Raw genomic sequence first — 20,308 nt, 5'->3', positions numbered from 1 at the left:
ATAAATAATCTAGACAGAAAGGAGATTAGTGGTTTCCAGGAATTTCAGGGTAAAGGAAATGAGGAGTGATAGCTAATGGGTACAGGAATTCCTGAGGTGATGAAAATGTTCTATATTAGACAGTAGTGATGGTTGTACAACTCTGTGAATATACTAAGAATCACATCAGGGTGAATTTGATGATATATGAATTATAGTAGAATGGATCTCAAAATAGCTGTTCTGAAAGAACAGACTAAAAAAAAAATGTATATACTGTATGATTCCATTTTATAAAATTCCAGAAAAAGCAGGCTAATATATAATAATAGACAGCAAATAACTGTTTGCTTGGGGTCAAACAGGGGGAAGGAAGGATGGTTACAAATATGCACAAAGAAACTTTTGGGGGTGACAGATACGTTCATTATCTTGATTGTGGTGATAGTATCACAGCTGTATAAATAAGTAAAAATACAACAAATTGTAAACTTTAAATATGGTCAAGTTTTTGTATGTCACTTATACCACAATAAAGCTGGGGGGGGGGAGATTTTTTTTAAAAAGGCTAGCTCGATTTAAAAATGGGCAAAGGAGGGCTTCCCTGGTGGCGCAGTGGTTGAGAGTCCGCCTGCCATGCAGGGGACGCGGGTTCGTGCCCTGGTCCAGGAAGATCCCACATGCCGCGGAGCGGCTAGGCCCGTGAGCCATGGCCGCTGAGCCTGCGCGTCCGGAGCCTGTGCTCCGCAACGGGAGAGGCCACAACAGTGAGAGGCCCACGTACCGCAAAAAAAAAAAAAAAAAAAAAAAAAGGGCAAAGGATTTGAATAGACATCCCAAAGAAGACACATAAACAGCAAATACGCACATGAAAAGATGCTCAACATCCTTAGCCATTTAGGAAATGCAAATCAAAATGACAATGCCATCACTTCACACCTACCAGGTTGGCTATAGTCAAAAACATAGATAGGGCTTCCCTGGTGGCGCAGTGGTTGAGAGTCTGCCTGCCAATGCAGGGGACAGGGGTTCGTGCCCCGGTCTGGGAAGATCCCACATGCCGCGGAGCGGCTGGGTCCGTGAGCCATGGCTGCTGAGCCTGTGCCTCCAGAGCCTGTGCTCCGCAACGGGAGAGGCCACAACAGTGAGAGGCCCGTGTACCGCAAAAAAAAAAAAAAAAAAAAAAAAAGATAAAAATAAGTGTTGGCTCACAATGCAATGCTTAAATGAAATGTTTATTTTTTCACAATTTTCTGTGCATCTATATACTTTTGCTGAACAAAAAGAATCATTGCTTTATATCATGTTTACTTTTTCTTAAATAGTCTATTTTCCCATGTCATTAAATATTCTCTGAAAGCATTTTAAAAAGTATCGGCAAGGATGTGCAGAAACTGCAGTCCCGGTGCATCGCTGGTGTGAATGTAAAACAGTGCGGTTGCTTTAGAAAACAGTCTGACAGTTCCTCAAAAGGCTAAATTTAGAGTTACCATATGAACCTGGAATTCCACTCTTAGGTATATAACCACGAGAAATAAAAACCTGTACACAAATCTTCATAGCAGCATTATTCATAATGGCAAAATCATAAAAACAACTCAAAAGTCCATCAAATGATAAAAGACAATGTTAGAATATCCATACAAGGGAATACTATTTGGCCATAAAAAGGAATGAAGTGCTGATTCAAGAATGGATGAAACCTGAAAACAGTATGCTAAACAAAAGAAGTCAGATGCAAAAACTATTCTGATTGTATGATTTCATTTATATGAAATGTCCAGAACAGGCAAATCTACAGGGACAGAAATCTATAAGCAGATTAGTGGTCGCCTCGGGCCAGGTACCGAGGGCAGGGAGGGAATGGAGAGTGACTGTTAACGAGTACAGGGCAGGGTTTTTTTTGTGGTGACGAAAGTGATCGAAAATTGGTTACAGTGAAAGTTGCACAATTCTGTGAATATACTAAAAAAAATTGAATTGTATACTTTACATGTGTGAATTGTATGCTATATAAATAAACCTTAATAAAGCTGTAAAAATGTAAATAAACAAAATTTATACATGTGACTCCAATAAACCATTTATAATTAGGTTTTTCATATACTCCCCAAACCTGCTTCTCCCCTCCTGTTTACTGATTTTTCAGTAAATCTCATCACCATTCTACCAGTGGCTCAGAGCAAAACGTGAGATCTCATCCCTGACTCTTCCTTCACAGGCCATGTACAATCCATCAGAAACACTGCAGCAATAACTTCATAATTTATCTCAATTATGGTGACTCCCACCTCCTTCTTCCTTGCCCGAGCCACCATCACCTCTCACCAGGGTTTTCTGCAATAATAACCTCTTAACTAACGTAGCTCCTAACCCTGCCACCTCTCTTTCTGGTTTTCTACACAACAGAGCTACCTTTTTTAAAAGGCCAATCAGATTGTGTCATGCCCATGCTTAAAATCCTCCACTGGATTCCTATCACCCGCAGAGTGAAATTTAGACTCTTTCCTTGGCCTACTGGACGTGTCAGGATGTGTGCCGGTCTCTCTCCATCCCCATATCACTCAACTCCCTCTACTCTGGCCACACTGGCCTTCTTGTTCTTTCTGAAACACCCTGAACTTTCTTCTGCCTCATGGCCTTTGCCTTTCAGTTCTTTGCCTGAATACCTCTTCTCTTGAAACTTCACATATCTCATCATTCCCTCACTTCCTTAGAGGTGCTTCCCCGACCGCTCTATTTAAGATAGTACCCCCCAACACACTCTCTATTCTTTTAATCTACTTTTTCTTCACAGACCTGAGAGCATATCGCCTATTTGTCTATTCATTGCTATCTTCTCCTCTTAAATGTAGGTTCTGTGATGACAGTTTACTTACAAAAATTGTATTACTATCTCTCAATTTCTCCATCTTGCTCCTTCTCCTATTCACCCTCCTCCCCTTTCCCTCTCCTTCCCTATCAATATGGCACAAAAAATAACTTTTGAATAAATGAATAAATTTCAACAGTACCATTCAGGATCTACGCATCACATTCAAGAACAGCTATTCTGCTGCAACTGAATAACTCTCTCTTTTCATGGAATTACCATTTCTTCTTTGTCCAACCAGTAATGTGTCTTTCCTGACCTTCATAAAACCTTCATAAAGCCAACAATGTGTGACTGTCTCCACAGAACACAACATAAAGTGAATTCTAAACAAATAATGTGATTATCTTTACAGGAGAGATCCTGTCATACACCACTAGGCAAGTACTCTCGTTACAGTCTTCATGCTTTATAAATTGGTTAACATAACGTTAGCTGTTATAACAAACCAAATCTGGAAAGCTTAACATTAAAAAGTTCCATTTTTGTTTAAGTAATAGTCTCACATAGCTGTTGCTGGGTAGTGGACGGCTTTCTGACTCACAATCATCCAAGAACTTTTTCAGTTACCTATTGTTGCCTAACAAACCAGCCCAAAATGCACTGGCTTAAAACAAAATTTATTATTTCATTATTTATCACAACTCTCATATGGTATCAGATGGGCCACTGGCACAGCTAAAGGTCCAAATGGCTTCACTCCCACAGCAGCAGCTAGCCAGCTGCTGACTGGAATTGCAGCTGGCCTTGCCAGCTGGGCACCTCAGTTCAATGTAGTTGCTTGAGCTTCCTCACCACGTGGCGGTCTTGAGGTAGGTGTGTTTCTTCCATGGTGACTAGTCTCTAAGAGTACCAAAGTGGAGACTACCAGGCTTCTTAAGGTTTAGGACAGTGTCACTTGTGCTGCTGTCTACTGGTTAAAGCAAGTCACAGGGCCAACAGATTCAAGCAGGCTACACAAGGACATAAATACTGGAAGCACGGTTCACTGGGGGCCCTCACAGTAACACAGGAACTCATGTTCCTTCTATCTTGTGGCTTCTCCATCCCCTAGCTCTTCAGAATCTTTTGCATTTAGCAGACAGATGAGGAAAAGGAATGCATCTTAACCACTCTGCTCTGATGTCATACATATCATTTCTCTCATTACCATGGGAAGAATTAGTCACACAGCCCCACCTACTTGTGAAAGCAACTGAAAAACATAATCCCTGACTGGACAGTTGCTGGCCAATGACAAGAATACAGAAGAGGAAGCACAAATATTTGGTAGACAGCTAGCAGCCTCAGCTAACTTTCTGCTTTCTCTTTTCTCCCAGTAGATTAACACTTCCTTTTCAACTTTCAGGAAATCAACTTTGCATCTCAGCAGATAGTACCTTTTGCTGGCAGACTCCTTTCACAGTTATGTTTGCTTATCTCAGGCTATTTTCAGTAACTTATAGCCTAACACCAATATTGACAAATACACATACTCATGTTATACAATAGTTTTGACTGACCTCATTCACATTTTAAGATTACACTAACTTCTGTGGCCCACACAAATATCCACATCTCCCCCATGTGGTCCACCTTACATTTCTAACTACTCCCCCATGTGGTCCACCTTACATTTCTAACTACGTATCTCTTATATGTCCCATAGGAACACTGAACTTTACATATCAAAACTGAACTCAAGTATTACCAAATCCACTGCTCGTATATTCCCAATTTTAGTTAACAGCTTCCCACCTAGGCACCCGAGTCAAAACCCTCAAGATTCATCACTGGTTCCTCCCCTCCCCTTCCCACACACACGCACTGCAGTCACCTCACTCTGTCCATCCAGAAATCTCCCTCAAATCTGTTTCCTTCTTTATCCCTATTGCCTCTTTCCTAGCATCGGTCCTTCCTTTACCTGGATGACTGAAATAGCTCTTTTAATCGAAGTCCCTGACTTCAGAACACAATTTCTTTATCCATCACCAAGTGCTACAAAAATTATCTCCCTAAAATATTTAACCATGATGCCCTTAAATAAAATTCTTTGATCACTTCGTGCCAATAAGATGAAGTTCCAATGTTTAGTATGGCATTTAAGAACCTTCACAAGGGGACCTCCATCTTTACCTCTCCCCACCCTACAATCCTTTTAGTCCCACCAGCTTGCTCAAGGTGGTGTTATAAATACACTTTGAACTTCCATGATTCTGTTCCTTCTTTCACATTTATATTCATCTGTTTACTAAGAATTTTCCTTTTCTTTCCCCTTCTCTGCCTACTGACATCCTACTTATCCTTCAAAGCCACTTTTAAATATCTCTTTCTCAGTGACACCTTCCTCCAGGCAAAATTACCTGCCCCATTTCATTCTTCCATGACTACTACTGTTGATACCTCAAATACAGTACTTATCAAACTGAATTTTGATTAGGTAACTAGTTTTCTGTCTCATCCACTAGACTTTTGGTGCTTTGAAGGCTCACCCCATGACCAGTCATTTTTGTGTCTCTACTGAGAATGGAATCAGCCCTACCTCCCCAATAAACAGAAACCTTATTGGGAAGTATATGCTTTTTAAGATGGCTAAAACTTGACCAGAAAACAAAGTACCCACCTCATTTCCCAATGATACATTTCAGGCAGCCACAGAGTACAGTGGGACTCCCCCATGCCTTTGCTCACCACCTTAAGAAAAGGATTAAGCCTAGACAGTCTCAACGCCCTAAAATATAACCTCAACCCTTCTCAAACACAAACTTCCACTGTTTTGCCTTTAGCTATATGTATTATCAATACTTATCATTTTATATCACAGTTTTGTTATTCCTTAAATAATCTTAAAACAGAAGGGCCAGATATCTGAATTTCAGTGAACAGAAAGTGAGTGATCTGCCCAAAAGAGGAGGTAAGATCATAGCTATAGCTCTCAGTAAAAAAGTTGGAAAGTCATAAGGAAAGCTAACTAGCAAATGAAGAGAGGAAAGAATGCTTCCACTATAAATTATTTCAAATGGAAATTACAAAAACCAAAACTATGTCTCCTGGTATTGATCATAATTCCCTTTAGAAGTGAATCAACAAAACTGATTTTAAAGTAGTTGTTGATTAGATTCTGCTTCTGTCATATGGTTCTTGTGCTTTTCCAAAACATGAGTCTTCAAACTGGACCAGGGTGATTCACAGTTGAGGCCAAATAATATTTCCAGGGCTTCCCTGGTGGTGAAGTGGTTGAGAGTCCGCCTGCCAATGCAGGGGACACGGGTTCGTGCCCCGGTCCGGGAGGATCCCACATGCCGCGGAGCGGCTGGGCCCGTGAGCCATGGCCCCTGAGCCATGGCCCCTGAGCCTGCGCGTCCGGAGCCTGTGCTCCGCAATGGGAGGGGCCCCAACAGTGAGGGGCCCGTGTACCGCAAAAAAAAAAAAAAAAAAAAAAAAAAAAAAGTCCAAAATAGCACCTAATGATAGTGGCCTCCATTTTGTTTTTTTCTCAGCTTGTCTACACTAAAATGTGATATCTGATTTATACACATTTATATCTTTTGTATTTTTTGACATAGGACAGTTAACAGAACTTCCACTGAATTAACAAGTGGTTTTCTTATTTTTCATACCTGTACGAGATTTTTTTCCTTAGCCGTTTTCTAGTTAGCACAGCCCTTTTAACACGGGGACGTGATCATCATAGGCCCTGTGTCGGATTTATAAACTTCATCTAGTTTTGCGGTAGACACTGATTAGACTCTGGGAATAGTTCCTTCTCTGATGTTTACTTCTTACTTTTAATCAAAGTTTTACATGTACATTGTTAGCGTACAACAGTCCTCTAAGATTTGTTGGGAAAAAAAACGTCCTGTGACTGCCTCCCTGATCCACACATACAAACACACTTTCCATCCCGCAGAAACGCACACTTTGGTCTTTTTCGGTATTAACCCCCATAACTCTAAGTAACTTACTACTTCTTGCCTTTTCCATTTTAGGCATAATCAACTGGCTTCCCAGTATGGAAGATGAGAATTTAGCTTCTATATACATGTACATACCCTACTCCCAATACACCATCACCATACTTCCTCTACATGCCCTGCCCTATTACCCCAATACAGTAATTTATAATTTTGGCTAGGTCAATTCTCAGCATTTACATTACACACACACACACACACACTTTTGATAACTGAGCCATGTAGTATATCATGATTGTTTTCCTTTTCCTGCACTGCTTTTTTTTTTTCCTGCACTGCTTTTTGATTTGCCTTAATAATGGTTTATCACTCTTTATTTAGTATTTACCTCTAACTTACCCCCCAGTGTCCCGCAACTGTAACACTTACGTTGGTAAATGCAAACACATCAGGTATTCCATATTCTTGAATCAATGACCCAGAGCTTTCTGACTTACTACAATCTAGATTAGCCAATCTCTAGAAAAGTGCTGTCCAAAAGAACTTTCTGCATTGATGGAAATGTTCTATATCTCTCTGTTCAATGTGGTAGCCACTAGCCACATGTGGCTACTGAACACTTACACAGTGGCTAGTATGGCTGAGAAACTGAATTTTAAATTTTATTTCATTTTAATTAATTTTCATTTAAATAGTCACATAAAGCTAGTGGCTACCAATCTGGACAGAGAAGCCTCAGAACTATCAAACAGCTGTGATGTGGGGATATTTCTCTCCTTATTTTCCTGATCTGGTATCATTCTTTCCTGACTTCCTTCCTTATTTTAGTAGAGCATAAATTCTGTTAGCTTCCTGGAAAATGATGCATGAGAGGTAAAAAAAAAAAAAATTAAAAAAAAAATTTTTTAAATTAACCATGTAGAAATTTCCTTCTGTCACTCTCATACTTCATTCATTATTTGGGCATAGAATTATATTGGAAATCACTTCCTCCCAGTATCTTAGAGGCACTGTTCCACTTCTAGTGTTCAGTGCAGTGCTGCTTTTGAGAAGTCTAATCATTATGATTCTTGATCCTTTGTATAAATTCCCCCTCTCACTCTGTAGAGGATTACAGAATCTTTTCTCTATCCCAGATGTTCCGAAATTTTGCAACAATCTACCTCAGCGTGGGCCTATTTTAATTCATTCATTGCGATGGATGTTCAATGGGCCTTTTTAACTTGGAAATACATGTGCTATAATTCTGAGACTTTTCTTGAACTACTTCATTCGTGATTTCTTCCCCTCCAGTTTCTCTGTTCTCTCCTTCTGAAACATCTATTATGCAGACTGCTCCTCTAATTTTATCTTTTCTTTCCTATTTTCCATCATTTAGGGTTTATTGTTGTTATGATTGTTCTCCTTTCTAATCAACATCAACTTTATCTCCCTTATACTGAGTTTTTAATTTCCAAGAGCTCTATGGATATTCTTTTAATATATCTTGTTCCCATTATGAATGTACTAACTACTCTTACGTTCCACAAATATTGAGTTGTTTTGTTTGTTTTTGCATTGTCTGTCTCTTCCAAATTGCTTTTATTCTTTTTTGGTTTTGATCTCCATCTTTCGTATCAGTGACTTTTCCTAACTAAGCTATTTGTTCATAGTTAAGAATGAAACATTAGAGACTTCCCTGATGGTCCAGTGGTTAAGAATCCGCCTTCCAATGCAGGCGATACGGGTTCGATCCCCAGTTGGGGAACTAAGATCCCACATACTACAGGGCAACTAAGTCCGCACACCACAACTACTGAGCCCACGCACCACAACTAGAGAGCCCATGTGCTGCAACTACTAAGCCTGTGCACCATATTAGACAGCCCAAGTGCCGCAACTACTGAGCCCGTGCACCACAACTACTGGGCATGCACACCACAACTAGAGAGCCCACACGCCACAACTGCTGAGCCCGTGCACCACAACTAGAGAGCCCGCAAGCCACAACTACTGAGCCCACACACCACAAGTAGAGAGCCTGTGTGCTGCAACTACTGAGCCCACATGCCACAACTAGAGAGAGCCTGCATGCCGCAACTAGAGAAGCCCGTGCACCACAACAAAAGATCCCACGTGCTGCAACAAAGATCCCATGTGCTGCAACTAAGACCTGACTCAGCCAAATAAATAAATGAATATTTTTTTAAAAAAAGAACGAGACATTAAAAAGTTGATCAGTGTGCGAGGTGGGGATTGCTGACAATGACTGGAACCTTTCCCAGGGGAACCATTTATACTGGTATTTTTAGAATATTTTTTCTCTTGGCCCAGTCAAATTCCTCAAAGAGTACTTTTTTGCTCATGTAACCATTAAATAATATTGAAATAGATGGCATGTATTCACACATTTTGGTAACATTTAAAATTTCCATCTTAAGTTTCAATAATTACAAAGAATGTAATTTCTAACATCTTTATAACATTAACTTTTTAACAACTATTTATCATAAAAATAACTTTAGACTTACAGAAAAGTTGCAAAAATATACAAAGAGTTCCCACATACCCTTCACCCAGATTCCCCTAATGTTAACATCTTACATAGCCAGAGTACTATTATCAAAACCAGAAAATCAACATTAATAAAATACTATTAGCTAAACTACAGGCCTTATTCAAACTCTGCCAGTTTTTCTACTAATTTTTCTGTTTCAGAATCCAATCAAAGATTCCATATGGTATTTAGTTTAATGTCCCAACTCTGATCTTTGATAATTCCTCCACCTTTCCCTGTCTTTCATGATCTTGATACTTTTGGAGGTTACTGATCAGTTATTTTGTAAAATAACCTTCAATTTGGCTTTGTCTAATGTTTTCTCAAGATAAAATTGAGGTTATGCATTTTGGGCAAAAATACCTCAGAAATGACATTATGTCCTTCTCACTACATCATAAATTGGGGTCTCTGATGGTGATGTGTCTCATTGCTGGTGATGTTAACCATGATCTATTAGTTAACATGGTGTCTGCCAGGATTTGCTATGTAAATTTACTATGTTTCCCTTTTCAATTAAACAATATTGATTAAAGAAAAACACTATATCACTACTCTTTTAAATGCATCAAATGGACCCTAAAAACTATTATCAATTTGATTTGATAACTGTCATCCTCCATTGAACAACCTGTTCCTTTACTATTGAACTAACCACTCTTAACACTCAAAAAGCTTACATTGTTCCTTCTCCACCCCTGACCTTCTATTTCTATTATATTTATACTACAGACTATTACCCTAATGTAATATATTTTTATACTTGGATTATATATTGATTATCTAATCATTCTTCTCTGCAAAAACGTATCTGTATATAAAAATATACATTTTTTAAGTTTCTTGTGACCATAAGATTCTAAGTATCAATTCAAAAGAAATTCTGAGTTATCATTATAATTAATATTAGTATATGATGGATCAAAACACAAGTATATTATACATTTGGAAAACTATTATACATTGGGAAAACTAATTATTCAGCAAAAAATAAAGTTTTATTGAAAATACATCTCAACGAAATACATGGAGCTTACCTTTTTTTTTCAGTTTATGAGTCCATGAACAAATATTACTACCAGAATGTGACAAGGTTCAGCATTAATCCTGTTCCTATTTTTTATTTTTATAGATTAAAATGCTTAATAACCATAGAAGGGACCAGAAAATCTTATTATAGTGATGTTACTCAATTCTGCAAGTTCCCTTTAGAGTTATGTACCAGATATTACACAATGACCTACTGTTAAAAACTATTTTTAATGATCTGACATCTACCTAACCCAAGAAACAAACAAACTACACATCCCTCATAGTAATCTCTTTATTTCAGGCAAAAAAAAAACTTATATACTTTCTTGAATTTCATTATACTATAATAGGATTTGACCTCATAAACAAATATATATATTTGTTTATATATATATATAAACAAAAAGCCTCTTATATATCAAGGCTATATTTATGTTCCAACTAATATCCCTATATACTGATTTGCTATTTTATTTTTAAAAATCATAAATAGGGCTTCCCTGGTGGCGCAGTGGTTGGGAGTCCGCCTGCCGATGCAGGGGACATGGGTTTGTGCCCTGGTCCGGGTAGATCCCACATACCGCGGAGCGGCTGGGCCCGTGAGCCATGGCCGCTGAGCCTGCGCGTCTGGAGCCTGTGCTCCGCGACGGGAGAGGCCACAACAGTGAGAGGCCCGCGTACCGCAAAAAAAAAAAAAAAATCATAAATAATAAGTGATATCATAAGGCTTTTATTCAACTACAAATGTATTTAATAAAGATCTTATCTTTTTGCTTCTGGTACAGTTTTTTCCTGATATGTACATTAGGAATACTTCTATCACAAAGTGTTTCAGTATTTGTTTTGGACAATTTTTTTCGAATTATTTTATGTTTGGGTTTACTTTGTAGAAAAAAACACTGCCAGACTGAATTAGATGGTTACTGAGCCAAAGGCTAGCATAAGCACATCTAATGCCATTGTTCTCTGGCAGATGAGAGCCAGAGCTTAAAGCAGGAAAACACTGAAATAAATAGTAAGGAAGTAAGGCAATTAGTAGAGAAGTATGGAAAGTGCTAAAAGGGGTAGACAAGTAGTACTTGGAAGCTCCAGCATATAAAACTGAGCTGACTAACAGAAAAAGTAAAAATAGAAGCCAGGTCCCAAAGGAGTGGAGGAGCCCCCAAAACACAGAAAGCAAAGAGGAGCCAATGCCTGGAATCAAATACTGATCAGAAATACTGAGGGGGAATGCTATGTCCTTTCTTAACTGTATGTCTTTCATCTACAGATGCTCTAAAGAGAAAGCATAAACTCTTATGTACTTCACATGTCTATGAGCTACTTTCAAGTAGGAAACCCCGCTGCAGCCAGCGTGAGCAGCAAAAAGCCTCCAATTCCATAGGAATTACTTGTATAAAATAAAGCATAAAGTAATTAAACCATATTCCAGCCTCAAACTTATGAGAACATTTTAAAAACAATAAAGTGATGCCTTTTATGCAATGCAGCACTAAGCTTCCATTTAACAAACATTATTATTCTGCCTCTGTATGATGATATCTTTCTGAAGTTGCGTAAATTATTGGTTCTACTTCAAATTTATACAAGAATAAAATAGCATACTAAGGGAGAGTTAAAGTATTTACTAAACAGCAAAAACATTTAAAACTATAGATCATAGTTTTTTTATTGAGAAAAAGTGACCTTCCTTTTACTGACTATATGTACTCATCCTACTCATCGTGACTGATGTTCTCATCATAAATGTGTACTAATTATACTATTAAGGTATTAGTCACAACTGTCCTTCAAATTAGCAGGAAATTTGGTATTATCTTTAGACTGCATCTGACCACAAGAGCTAAATTTGGCAAGTATTGAAATATTAAAAAGACAAAAATAATGTGAGTACTCTCTGTGAAAGGTGTTTTGGCCAAGGTACAGAACAAGGCTGCCTTTGTTGTGTAGTGGTTGTAAGGTGTGGGGTATATGTGTACATGGAGTAAGCAGGTTTGATTTTTCTGGCTCCAGTAGCTCTAGGGAACTGAATGAACAGGAAAACAGGTAAAGCAAGATGAAGCTGCACTAGTCTTTCAGGAAAAGGGTATAGTTGGGTCTTAGGATCAGAAATAAAAACTTTACAAGATTGACTATTTCAAAGCTGTTTGGATTCTCTAAATGTATTGAAGTGCTTTGCTTTAGCTGCTTTACTGTATCAGGCTGAATCAGCTGCACTAGAAGAAAAAGCCTACGCATTTGGTCCACAGGTAGACAGGGGATTTAAAACGAGCCAGCAATAGTGATAGCAGCAGGAATCAAAGTAAAACAAAGACCTTTAAATAAAGGGAAGGCAACGAGAGGGAAAGAAGACAAGGCTCAACATACAACTCTCTGTCCACATACGTGGAGACATTTTCCACTCTGTTAAATGTTTACTTTTTTTTCAAAAGACTTTCCTAACCAATCCTCACTTACATAGAATCAAAGTACTCCCAAGAAATACTGAGTAAAATCATCTCAATTCGTACTCTAGATACTAATTTAAAAGGGACATTGATACAGTTGGGGTCCAAAAAGTGGGTTTACAGAATATATATTTTAAATAACTTTTAAAGACTCACCTGTAGGCTTAACTGAATAAAACCCAATGGCCTCTCCTTTCTTCCACAGAATCTTAGCATAATCAGTACTGCTATGACACAGGAATGGGATCTCATTTCTCTCCATTTCCTGCTTTCTATAAATAATTCGATTCAGAACATACAGAACCACTCTCTCCCCAAGAGTTCTCACCTACAAAGAGATGAGACACCAGGCACAACAGTTAGCATCAACTCAGAGATGCAGTTTACCTTGCTCCCTGCTTCCATACCTTGTACTGACATTCAAGGCACTTTGAATACATTCAGAATGATTTGTAAACCATTTTATTATCACAAAGATGAGACCAGTCATTCATACCAATAACAATTCATTTCTATGGACACAAATTATGCATGAAATAATGCCTCTCAGCAAAATTCTAAAACAGGCAAAACAGGTTTCCAATATACCAATCCCCAGCATCTCCACGTTAGCAGTCAGTGCTCTTTCTGCTTCCAGCTGCCCAGATCCCAGGTCTCCCCCACTCTAACTGCTGCCCCCCACCATTTCTAGTGCTTCTTTTCCCCCCATTCCAGCCTACACATTAAAAAAAAAAAAAAGAAAGAAGGAAAAGAAAGTGAAAAAAGCTTCGTGTTATGCCCTGAAGACTTTAAAAACAATGATTATCTCATTTGATGAGCAAAGCCATAATTATGCTCTTGGGAAAGGAATCTCTCTCATCTTTTCTAGGTAAAATGGTCATTTAACAGTCATGTCTTTGTTGTCGAACTATAAGGAATACCTGTCTCCCCCTACACACATACACACATAACCCTCTGCCAGACCAGATAGGCAATGACAGGGGCACCAGGGCAGTCTGATGAAAACAAAACTTGGGGCAATCACAGAATGGAAACAACCTCACTTCCTACAGGCAGGTCTGCACGGTCACAGGGACACCCTCACCAATTGCCTGACATTGAACAGTGGGGTTTTCTCCATAGACATCTGTCACTGCTAAAAACAAGAGTCTATCCATGAAATCTATCCCCCCTACCCCACCCCAAGTCTCCTTAAAGAAAAACAAGAATGTCCTCTAATTAGGCGAGAGGAGAGAAAAAGCATTAGGCATACACACACTACTCTCAAAAACCTCCCCAGTAAGGAATTTCCAATACCGAACACCGCATGAAATGACAAAGCTCTCCAGCTTACAGGGTATCCCACACCTTCCTTGAACAGCTCTGACCAGAATGAAATTCTTTCTGATACTGAGCTGAAATCTCTTTCCCAAAGCCTATACTTTGATATTCTGGATCACATAGTCTACAAATATTTGAAGACAGCCATGATATTCTCTTAAATTTCCTATCAAAGCTAAACAGAGGAAAAGACTAATCTAATATGATTTGGGGTACTCTTGCCACTTCAGTCTTCTCCCTTCAAATTGCTTCAGATCCCTAACCTTTTTTCTTTCTCTTCATGTTGGGCATGCAGATATTACAGGTATAAACATCGAAGATATGGGTAAGATAATGGGGCTTTTCTGTATAAACTTAAGGTTTTTATTAGCTTTTTTGCTTTCTTTGATTTTACTTCTAATTAACTAAAGCCCAATCTTTTTCATATGTGCTGCTGTTTTAGTATGGTCTTCATGGTATACAGTAGAGTTAAATTTTTGAACCCACAGATACTACTTTACCTTTCTCACTAATTTAATTTCATCATGTTAGATCTTTCTCTTTGTTTCTTAATTCTGCCTTTATGGATTAGTTCTCCCATCCAGCACTGTGGCATGCAGAATTGATAAGTATGCCAACTATGTCTTCTTCTAAGTAACTGATAAAATGGTGACTAAGACAGAATAAAGGACCCAGTTTTACAGCATGCTGCTGAGGACCTCCCTTCCACTACACTGTTTGGAACACTGAATAGACCACCCAAAATGGCCCTACTGATAAGCAAGTTTACTGGTCAGTCTCTCCTAGAGACAGAGAACTTAAGCAACCACACAGAGATAAGCTTTTTCCCACCCAAAAAGAAAAATCAGAAACTAAAGTTGATATGGGTAACTACAGCTTAACTAAACCACAGGTACTCATTTTTCCTCCCCCAATTCTCAGACACTTTCACATAAAATCAAGGAAGCCCAATCTAAGTGCCAGTTTCACTGTTAACAATGGAACTCTAAGGGTTTAATATAACCCGGTATACTAAAATGGAGAAAAGCTCAATAACTTCAAAAACTATCACTGTTTATGGGAAACATATTGTGAAATGGCCTCCTAAACACTTTTAAAACTACAGGATCTTGTTACCTGCTTAAGTCCCTCTCTAGAAGGGACAGATGTTTTCACAATATCATCAATAGCCCACCACTGATCAGCAAGGTAAAGTGCCACAGCTAAAAGAAAATAAATGATTGTTAACATTTAAGTCTTAAAGTACACGATATTACTATTCGGTAAGGTTTTCAAGGATACCCTTACATATACCCATAGTTTACAATACAATGTGGCAGCCCCATTTATACCATTTTTATTGTATTTCACTCACTAAACATTTAATTATAAGCAACTGAGAATTTTATTTTCCTGAATTTACAGTTTGAAATAAGTTTTCTTTTTAAAAATTCCTTCATGTAGCTATCTTTCAATAAATTTCTAATTGTTTGAAAAAAATTCCTCAATTTACAAATATTAAACAAAACAGAGACCTGTGAGTGAGTCCTCAGGTGCAAAAAGAGCAAGAACTTTCTGGGTCTGATCTCCACCATAGAGAGGTACATAGCCTACATTTGACAGGCTAATAGGAATCTGAAACGACAATTTATTAAAGATTAGTGAAGAGTTGGTAAGAAAACATCACACAAAAACACCATGCTTCTATCAAAATGTCAAACGTACGTTAACGCTAATTATATAATTTCATTTCATAGGAGACATTTCTAGTCTTAAAAAAAAAGAGCAAATCAGATAGACTTCGCTTTTGCAGGAATTTTATTAACTTAGGCGAAAAAATGAAAGTCTATTTCAATAAATATTATTGCGCTCTAGCTACGCATATGAATAAAAACAAAAGCATGATATGATCCATAAAGTTGTTAAACTTTATCATCTGTTATTTAGACCACCTGAGGGAGAAAAAAATTCCATTTTCTAGTAAAAACCACTAGGGTAAATTCCTTTTTCCAGTAAGATATATGCAATACTTTAAATTTTTTCTGCTTTCATTAATCCAACGCTAATTCCCTACTTACACACAATATTGCCATTCAGAGAATTACAAAATATTGATGTTGGAAGAAACTTTAAAGAATTCTTTGAATAAACATCATCTTCCAGAAGAAAAACCTGAGGCCTAAAGAGGTTAGAGATTTGCCTATCATCAAATTCACACTAGAATTCTAATAATTTCATGTCTAATGATCTATCAAAATATATCTCAGTTTACTAATTAGAAATTTTATTTTAATATTTTGGGAAAAGGAAGATTTGTGACACAAAAATGTGTAATGTAGTGTTTTGCTGACATTTTTTATTAAAAAAATTTCTAAAATAACGATTTCCAAATCTAAAGTAGACTTAATTGGGTTAGCTCAAATATGGTAATCAGTCTTAGCAAAACTAGTAAACTACTTACATATAACTTTAAAGGCACAGTACAAATAATAAGCAACTGCCTGTAAAGTTAGTCTTTTTAAAACTTGATCACGCTGCTGTACTAACTAATCAATATTTATCCAGTTTACTGAAAAGTCTTCTGATAAAATTTTTAAAAGTGATTAGGTAACACTTTAAAAGATAATAAAAGGATACTGATTTCATGGATAAACTCAACTGAAAAGATCGATAAATCACTGCAGGATGCCTTACCGTAATATTGAGAAGAGAAAAACATTCAGGATTTTCAGGGTCCCCACACCTGAGATCTGACATGTAATCTTCGGCAGAATTTTCCATTTCCTCATGACTGCAATTATCCAGCATATCCACAGGGAATGCCATCCTCTTTAACAAAAAACATGAGACAAAATGTTTCAGAACATGAAAGGCTATCTTCCTGTACTGAGAAAAAACTTTTTATTGTAATAGCGCAGCATTTTATTGTAAGGAGACTTCTTTTTCACTATGCCAAGACAGACTACAACTTAAGCCTGCTAATCTAAATGTATGTCAGAAAGAAAACTTAAACACTCACTTGTATTAAAAACAAGCAATGAAATAAGAATTAATGCACATGCACCTACGGTCAATTAGTCTATGACAAAGGAGATAAGAATATACAATGGACAAAAGACAGCCTCTTCAATAAGGAGTGCTGGGAAAACCGAACAACTACATGTAAAAGAATGAAATTAGAACATTTTTCTCACACCATTTACAAAAATAAACTCCAAATGGATTAAAGACCTAAATTTAAGACCGCAAACCATAAAAGTCCTAGAAGAAAACATAGAATACTCTTTGACATAAACCGTAGAAATATTTTCTTGCATCTGTCTACTAGGGCAAAGGAAACAAAAGCAAAAATAAACAAATGGGACCTTATTAAACTGAAGTTTTTTCACTGCAAAGGAAACCATCAACAAAATTCAAAGACAACCTACTGAATGGGAGAAAACATTTGCAAATGATATGACTGATAAGGGGTTAATATCCAAAATATATAAACAGCTCATACAACTCAATATCAAAAAAAACAACCAATTAAAACACGGGCGGAAGACCTGAATAGTCATTTTTCCAAAGAAGACATACAGATGGCCAACAGGCACATGAAAAGATGCTTCCACATCGTTAATCATCAGAGAAATGCAAGTCAAAACCACAATGAGATATTACCTCACATGTCAGAATGGTTATCATCAAAAAAACCCCACAAATAACAAATGTTGGCGAGGGTGTGGAAAAAAGGGAACCCTTGAACACTGTTGGTGGGAATGTAAATTGGTACAGCCAATGTGGAAAACAATATGGAAGTTTCTCAAAAAAACAAAAAATAGGGAATTCCCTAGTGGTCCACTGGTTAGGACTTGGCACTTTCACTGCCGTGGGCCTGAGTTCAATCCCTGATCGGGGAACTAGGATCCCACACGCCTTGCAGCACGGCCAAAAATAATAATAATTAAAAAATAAAAATAGGAGTAACATATGATCCAGCAATCCCACTCCTGGCATATATCCAAAGAAAACAAAAACAGTAATTCAAAAAGATTCATGAACCCCACTGTTCATAGCAGCACTATTTACAATAGCTAAGATACAGAAGTAAACTAAGTGTCCATCAACAGATGAATGGATAAAGATGAGTTAATATATACACAATGAAATACTACTCAGCCATTAAAAAAGAATGAAATTTTTTCTTTTAAAGAATAAAAGAAAAAGAACAACATGGATAGACCTAGAAAGTATTATGCTTAGTGAAAGAAGTCAGACAAACACTGTATGTTATTACTTTTATGTGGAATCTAAAAAATAAAACAAATAAATGAACATAACAAAACAAACTCACAGATATAGAGAACAAACTGTTCATTACCAGTGGGGAGAGAGAAACAGAGAGGGGCAAGACAAGGGTAGGGGATTAAGAAGTACAAACTACTATGTATAAAATAAGCTTACAAGGATATATTGTTCAGCACAGGGAAATATAACCATTATTTTATAACTTTAAATGGCGTATAATCTATAAAAACATTGAATCACTATGTTGTACACCTGAAACTAATATTGTAAATCCACTATACTTCAATTTTTAAAAATGAATAATTCCTTAAATTATAAAAATAAATATTTATAAGGTATAGGATATAAACACACATACATAACAAATATATCCTCATATACCTCCCAACACAAAAGTCATTGTAAAAGGACACAAGGGAACTTTTCAGAATGATAGAAATGTTTACAACTACATTGTAGTGATGGCTGCACAACCCTATAAATTTACTAAAAAAAACCACGGAATTGTACAGCTGTAATCGGTAAATGTTACAGTATGTAAACTGTATCTCTCATGTATACAGCTGTTAAAAAAAAAAAAAAGCCAGCACCTTAATGGGAAAAACTCTAAAGACTTTTTCACTAAAGTCAAGAAAAATAAGGACTTAACTAATAAATAACATTAGATAGGTACTTGCTAATGCAATTAGACAAGAGAAAGCAATTAGAAGTATAACAATTGGGGATGTGCATGGCTTGGGGTGAGGGGAGACTATCTCAACCTCAATTCGCAAATAATAAATTTAATTGAAAAACCCAAAAGAATCAATGGAAAAATTATTCCAAACAATAAGAAAATGTAGTAAAATGGTAGGACATAAAATTACATACAGAAATCAAGCCCTCATATATATAATAATAATCAGTAAGGAGAAATAATAAATAGAAAAAAATGAAGTAAAAATAGAAAAGACAACCCCATTAACAGTGGCAAAGATAAAAATAGACTTAAATTTAACAATAAACAATATAAAACATATAAGAAAAACTATAAAACAGCATGCCTGAAGGAAGCAAAGTGAACAACAGGGAAGACAAACCACATTCTTGGAAAGGAAGATTCTGCATCATTAAGGTAGCAGTTTCCTCTAAGATAATCTCTTAATTTAATGCAATCCTAATGAAAACATCTCCAGGATTATTGTTTCCTGAAGCAAGACAAGTTGATTATAAAGTGAATTTGAAAGAATAAATAAGAATAGCTAGAAAAATCCTAAAAAGGCAGAGCAATGATTGGAGAAAAGTTCAAACCCTCTAAGATATTAAAGCACGTTATAAAACTTCTATGATACAAGCATATATAAAACTTCTATGCGATACAGGCATATAAACAGACAGACCAATGGAGCAAGATAAATATACCCTAATGCCTATAGAAATTGCGTATATGATTACAGAGCTATTTCAATCAATGGGAGAAAGAAGCACTTTTTAATAGGCAGCATTGTTTCACTGGCCTTACAATATGTTTAAATGAGAAATTAATTTTGCCCATTTTTAACTTCTTATATCTGAAATCATATAATATGCTCTCTATTGCATCAACTCTTTTCACTCAACATTACTTCTGTGAGAAACACAAGCAGTGCTGCATCTATCATTTAATTTGTTCCCTTTTATTGCTATGTAGTATTCCACAATACACATATACAGTTTATTTACCAATCTACCGCTGATGGGCATTTGGGCTGCCATGAGCATTGCTGCAGGAATATTTCAGTAAATATATGCACTCACTTCTGTTTTTTTCCCAAGGTATAAAATATTTAATAATGCGTTGTTGATTTATGTTTTTTTAAAATGCACTCCTCTGTGATAGGCCTGCATACCCAGACTTATCAATCTTACTAAAAGTAAGACAAGCAGTTATCGTATGTAGTTTGATGTAATGCAACAAGAAAATTGGATCCAAATCTACCTA

The 20,308-nt window shown here is 36.9% G+C and overlaps 1 protein-coding gene across 6 annotated transcripts in view; it reads right to left on the bottom strand.

The window, feature by feature from the left end:
* Positions 1–20,308, bottom strand: part of FAM169A (family with sequence similarity 169 member A) — a 65,694-nt gene that overhangs the window by 29,870 nt on the left and 15,516 nt on the right. For 5 of the 6 annotated variants that reach the window (XM_060009303.1, XM_060009306.1, XM_060009307.1 and 2 more), the window contains exons 2-5: positions 16,753–16,887; positions 15,594–15,693; positions 15,196–15,281; positions 12,916–13,087 (exon numbers count right to left, since the gene is read on the bottom strand). In XM_060009303.1, coding sequence (XP_059865286.1) covers positions 12,916–13,087; positions 15,196–15,281; positions 15,594–15,693; positions 16,753–16,884 — 490 coding nt within the window. In that variant the 5' untranslated portion in view covers positions 16,885–16,887. Of the gene's footprint in view, positions 1–12,915; positions 13,088–15,195; positions 15,282–15,593; positions 15,694–16,752; positions 16,888–20,308 lie in introns of those variants that run through there. The other variant, XM_060009308.1, reaches the window with a different exon arrangement.

The sequence above is a fragment of the Delphinus delphis genome, chromosome 3 (genome assembly GCF_949987515.2).
Source record: "Delphinus delphis chromosome 3, mDelDel1.2, whole genome shotgun sequence".
Lineage (NCBI taxonomy): Eukaryota > Metazoa > Chordata > Mammalia > Artiodactyla > Delphinidae > Delphinus > Delphinus delphis.
This window is presented reverse-complemented; position numbering and strand designations above follow the sequence as displayed.